Genomic DNA, 4,860 nt, shown 5'->3' with positions numbered 1-4,860 from the left:
GTCCCACATCGGGCTCCCTGCTCAGCGGGGAGTCTGCTTCTCCCTCTGACCCTCTTCCCTCTCGTCTCTCTATCTCTCATTCTCTCTCTCTCAAAAAAATAAATAAAATCTTTAAAAAAAAAAAAAAACGCACTTAAGATTTGTGCATTTCACCGTATGTAAATTTACCTGGGGTGGGGGGAAATGCCCTGTAAACAAATACTGAACTCTAGCAAATGATGCATGCTGTTGTGCTTGAGAGTGAAGTGTCCTGGCGTCTGCAACTGTCTAAAATGCATCCAAATAATAATAATAATAATAAGGATGGATGCAGCAAGATGAATAGGTAAGCATCACAGCAAGGATAGTAACATGTTATTGGTGGAATCTAGGTGGTGAATATACAGGTGTCTACTGCATGTTTGAAAGTTTTCATAATAAAATGTTTAATGAAAGTAGAAAGGAAACTAAGTAACTATTCTGCTGAAAACTCCCACACCTGCTTCCTTTTGCAGGAGAAATACAATGCTGATTGTTTTCCAGGTCCCTGCTGACTTCATCTCCTACATTCAGTCTTCGATGCAACAAATATTTACTGAGCACCTACTGTGTGCGCAGCACTGCTCTAGACACTGGGGCTAGAGCTTTGTACCAAACAGCATGGACCTGACATTGTAACTGTCTTCCTCAACAGAGTTCATTGCCCTGGCAAACCTTTGAACAATTTGAGATTATCTTAATTTATGACTTCATTTGCATGTCAATACGAGCTCAGGGAAGGCAGGGCCCACCTCTCTTACTCAAACCTGTATCTCCAGGTCTAGACAATCTTGTTTATAGTTGGACCTCCATAAAGGCTAGTTGAAAGACTATTAGCTAACATTTACTTGATAACTCGTTATCTACGCACCTGGCCCTGTTTGAAGTTGTTTGCACATGAACCCATTAATCCTGAAAACTAACCCCATTTTACAAGAGTTAACAGAGGCACCCAGAAGCTGGGCCGTGAACTCAAGCAGTCTGGCTTCAGACATCATGTTCCCAACCACTACAGGAAACTGCTAAGTGAAGGAATGATTCAATCATTCGGCATGGCCCGAGTTCAAATCCCAGCTCTGCTGCTCATTAGCCGCGTGGCCCGGAGCCAACCGATTTATCTCCCTGAACCTCAGATTCCTTCTTGTTAAAGGTCAAGTCCTTCTCCTAGTTCATGGCGAGGATGAAGGATGCTGGAGGAAATTGGCTCAAAGACGCGCACACGCCGAACTCACACCCCGACAGCCGCGAGCAGGGAGGTGGGAGCTGGGGAGGGCGGCGCCGGGTCACCGCTCCAGGCACGGGGTGTGGCCTCCTGGAGGCAGTCTCCGGCTTCCAGGTTCCTCCAGTGTGCTCACGCCCTACCTGGGGCCCCAGGCGCTGTCTCCGCCCCCCGAACCTGGGTGATCCGGTAGACAGCCGAGCGACAGCAGGTCCCCAGGCAGGTGGCCGTGGTGGTCTGCGGGAAAGAAATCCGGCGGCGGGGAAAGAATCCTGCCTGTAGGTAGCGGGAGGGGCTGGAGGCCCCGCCCCCCTCCCCTCCGCCAGATTTCGTCCAGAAGTAGCCGCCGGGCTCCCGGCCCCGACCCGCCCAGCCGCGTGGAGCGTCTGGGAACCGCGCGGAGGAGCCGACCCGCGGCGATGGAGGCGGCCGGGACCTGGACGGGGCCGCTGGTGCTGCGGCTGTTCTTGGTGCTGAAGCTGGCGCTGCCCCGGACCCGAGGCCACCTGCCCCCGGGCCCACGCCGCTGCCGCTGCTGGGGAACCTCCTGCAGCTCCGGCCCGGGGCGCTGTACTCGGGGCTCTTGCGGGTGAGGGCCCGCGGGGACGCCCTGTGCTGGGGGGGGGCAGGGCCAGGGTGGGCGCGGGGGATGCCCAGGGAGAGAAAGCAGAGCGCCAGGATACAGAGGCCCTGGGGTATCCTAGAGGAGGCAGGCCAAGGGTGCAAGGGCAGAGGGGCTAGGGGCGTTCTGGGGTAGGGCGGGAGCAGGACTCCAGAGCTGAGAAGGTCCAGTGGAACGGGGTGGGGGTGGGGGTGTCTGGGGAGAGAGGACCCTGGTGTGCTGGACTCGGGCTAGGAGGGGCAGAGACTTCTGCCCGCGGCATCCTGGAGAGGATGAGAGCAGGGAAGGAAGCAGGATCCGGTGGCAGGGGTACCGGGGAGAGGGGCCCACAGAACCCGGGGAAGGTGCTGAAGGAGGGGATTAAAGCCAGAGGCAGGAGCCCTCCCGCAGAAGAGAAGCTGATGCTGGGATGCTGGCGGGCTTATCCCCCGGGGAGAGGTAGCTGGGGAGAGGCAGAGAAGAAAAGCGGGAGGGGTCGCTGGCAGGAGGTGGAGGCTTGGCTGGAGGGTTCCAGGTATATGTCTGCAGAATCCGGCCGCCGGAGTTCTGTGGAGCTCAGCTAGGAGGGAGCCGGAAGTCCCCGGGGCAGCAGGGAAAGAAGGCAGGAAGGAAGGCTGAGTTCTAACCTTTGGGGCAGGAGGGGGAGGAAGAGGCCAGAGGTTCTCTGTCGAAAGGAGTCTGGGGGACTTCAGGACATGGGGAGGGGGTGGGGGTCTCAGGGAAAGATGGGGCAGGTGCCCAGCAGTCGCTGCTCCAGAACTTGAGGGTTTAGCCGAGTGATAGAAAAGGGTGGCTGGTTTTGGGGTGGGGGAAGAGCTGAGGAATTGGGAGAGGACAAAGTCTCAGCTACCCAGTTTTGCTGCCATATATCCGAGTTGGGGGTTAGGGGTGGTTCTCAGTTGCCCCAGGGTCCGAACTTGGGGCTCTGTAGGAGGTAAGGGGTTGGGGACTCTATGGGGAAGGGAAGTGGGAGACGGGTGCAGAAAGAGAGCTGAACCTCCCAAGGGGGTTATTTCTGTCTGGGGGCGGGGGGAGGGGTTCCTCTTAGGTGCCTCGTCCAGTGACAGGGCCATGATGGGGACACCTAGACCGAAAGAGGCAATAGCCTGCCGCGCAGCACGCGCCCCTTCTCGCCCCCTGCCCCCGGCTGAGTAAGAAGTACGGACCCGTGTTCACCGTGTACCTGGGATCCTGGCGGCACGTGCTGGGCCCGGTCGGGCACGAGGCTGTGCGGGAGGCCCTGGGAGGTCAGGCTGAGGAGTTCAGTGGGCGGGGGATGTTGGCGACGCTGGACCGGACCTTTGACGGCCACAGTGAGTCATGAGCAGAGCTGGGGACTGCTGGCTCCTTCACTCAGAGCCTGCCACCGCTTACCGGTGTGACTTTTGTGCATGGCTCAGTGTCTCTGGGCCTGTTTTCCCCATCCATCAAGTGGGGTGATAATAATGCTTATTACACAGAGTCATCTTGAGGATTCAATGAGGCCTGGGTGAGGTGCCGTGGTGTTCTCGCTGCTCCAGGTGAAGCCCCCAGGCCTGGGAGGAACAGGGAGAGCTTTCTGCGCACTGGGAATGGATGGAACCACTTAATGTGTACAAACTATTCTCTGCTAAGCCTGAAAATAGAAGCCTGGTGTTCGGAGCCCTGTCAGGACCCAGCCATGACCCCGAGCTTGTTGGCAGTGGGGAGAAAGACCTATCACCAGGCTAAGATGGGGAAGGCAGAAGGGTCAGGGCCAGGCTAGGGGAAGTCCTGAACTGCTGGGACCAGAGGAGGTGTCTGACCCAGCCTGTTCCGTGGGAAATGTCCGGGAAGTCTTGAAAGACCATACAGGTTGCCTGGGCACTGACTCCTAGGATGAGCAGGAAGGGTGTTCCAGGCAGAGGAGTAAAAAAAGCATGGAGGGGAGAGAAGAAGCATTCATTCATTCAGTTGACAAATTTTTATCATGCCTGGCCCCATAGCGGTTACTGGGGACACAGAGGTGACCAAGACAGATGTGGTGTCCTGTCATACCATAGGAGAGATGGACGTGTCATGGGACTGGAGGCAGGGAATAGAATTCTAAAATGAGAGGTACAGCGCTAAGAGCAGGACACAGGGGAACCGTACTGGCCCAGGTCAGGGGTGGGGAGGGAGAGAGGGAGGAATCAAGGAAGGCTTCTCGGAGGAGGTGACAATTACAGTGAGACCTGAGGATGAATGGAGTTAGTTCAGCAAGGATGGAGAGGTGAGTGGGGGGGATCCAGAAACCACTGAGGAAGTGAGAGAGGCCAACGCAACTGTAGCAGGATGAGTGACGAAGCTGGAGAAGTGGGTCATGCAGAGCCTGAGTCACACCAGAGTGCTCAGCTTGGGGATTTTTCCGGGGGCTATAGATGGAAGCAGGGAAGACGTAAGTCAGAGCTAGAAGGATTCTCGGGTCGCTGTGCGGGAGCCCAGGGAGGGGACTGTGCTGTTCTGGGGCTGAGGGTGTGGGGAAGGGAGGGGGTGGTTGGAAGAGGCATCCAGGGCTCTGGCCGGGGGCAGGGGATGGTGGGCTGAGACAGGAAGGAGGAGAGCTGCTGAGGCCAGTTTGGGACATGGTGGGAGGCTGGGCAGGAGGCTTCCAGGAGGCCCCGAGGGGCCAGCTTTGTACATGCGAGACCCTGGGCTCAGAGAAGCAACGTTTTGTCCAGAGCAGACCCTTAGCTAAAGGAGGAAAATGTCAGTTCCATCCTCCTCTCTCCTGGTTCAGCTTCCAAACGACATGGGGCAGGGAACCCAATAGTACTCTGTAAATGTTGGGAAGGAGGGAGGGAGGGAGGAAAAAGGAGAGGGAGGAAGGAAGGAACGGAGGAAGGAAGGACGGAGGGAGGGAGGGGGTGTCTGAAGAGCGAGAAGTTGGGGGGCGGCCGGCGGTGCTGAACTAACTCCATTCATCCATCTCCTTTCTGTGAAGGAGAAAAGGAAGGAAGGAAGGAAGGAAGGAAGGAAGGAAGGAAGGAAGGAAGGAAGGAAG

The 4,860-nt window shown here is 57.0% G+C and overlaps 1 protein-coding gene across 1 annotated transcript in view; it reads left to right on the top strand.

Annotated features, from left to right (window-relative positions):
- The first annotated feature begins 1,656 nt into the window (after positions 1 to 1,656).
- CYP2S1 (cytochrome P450 family 2 subfamily S member 1) overlaps positions 1,657 to 4,860 on the top strand; it is a 9,224-nt gene continuing 6,020 nt past the window's right edge. The window contains 3 exon segments of the mRNA XM_025858610.1: positions 1,657 to 1,756; positions 1,759 to 1,823; positions 3,004 to 3,172. Coding sequence (XP_025714395.1) covers positions 1,657 to 1,756; positions 1,759 to 1,823; positions 3,004 to 3,172 — 334 coding nt within the window.

Source organism: Callorhinus ursinus, unplaced genomic scaffold (assembly GCF_003265705.2).
Source record: "Callorhinus ursinus isolate GAN/ISIS: 27379988/994484 unplaced genomic scaffold, GSC_fseal_2.0 scaffold144, whole genome shotgun sequence".
NCBI classification, from domain to species: Eukaryota; Metazoa; Chordata; class Mammalia; order Carnivora; family Otariidae; genus Callorhinus; species Callorhinus ursinus.
The sequence above is the reverse complement of the archived record's forward strand: the minus strand, read 5'-3'. Positions and strand labels throughout refer to the sequence as shown.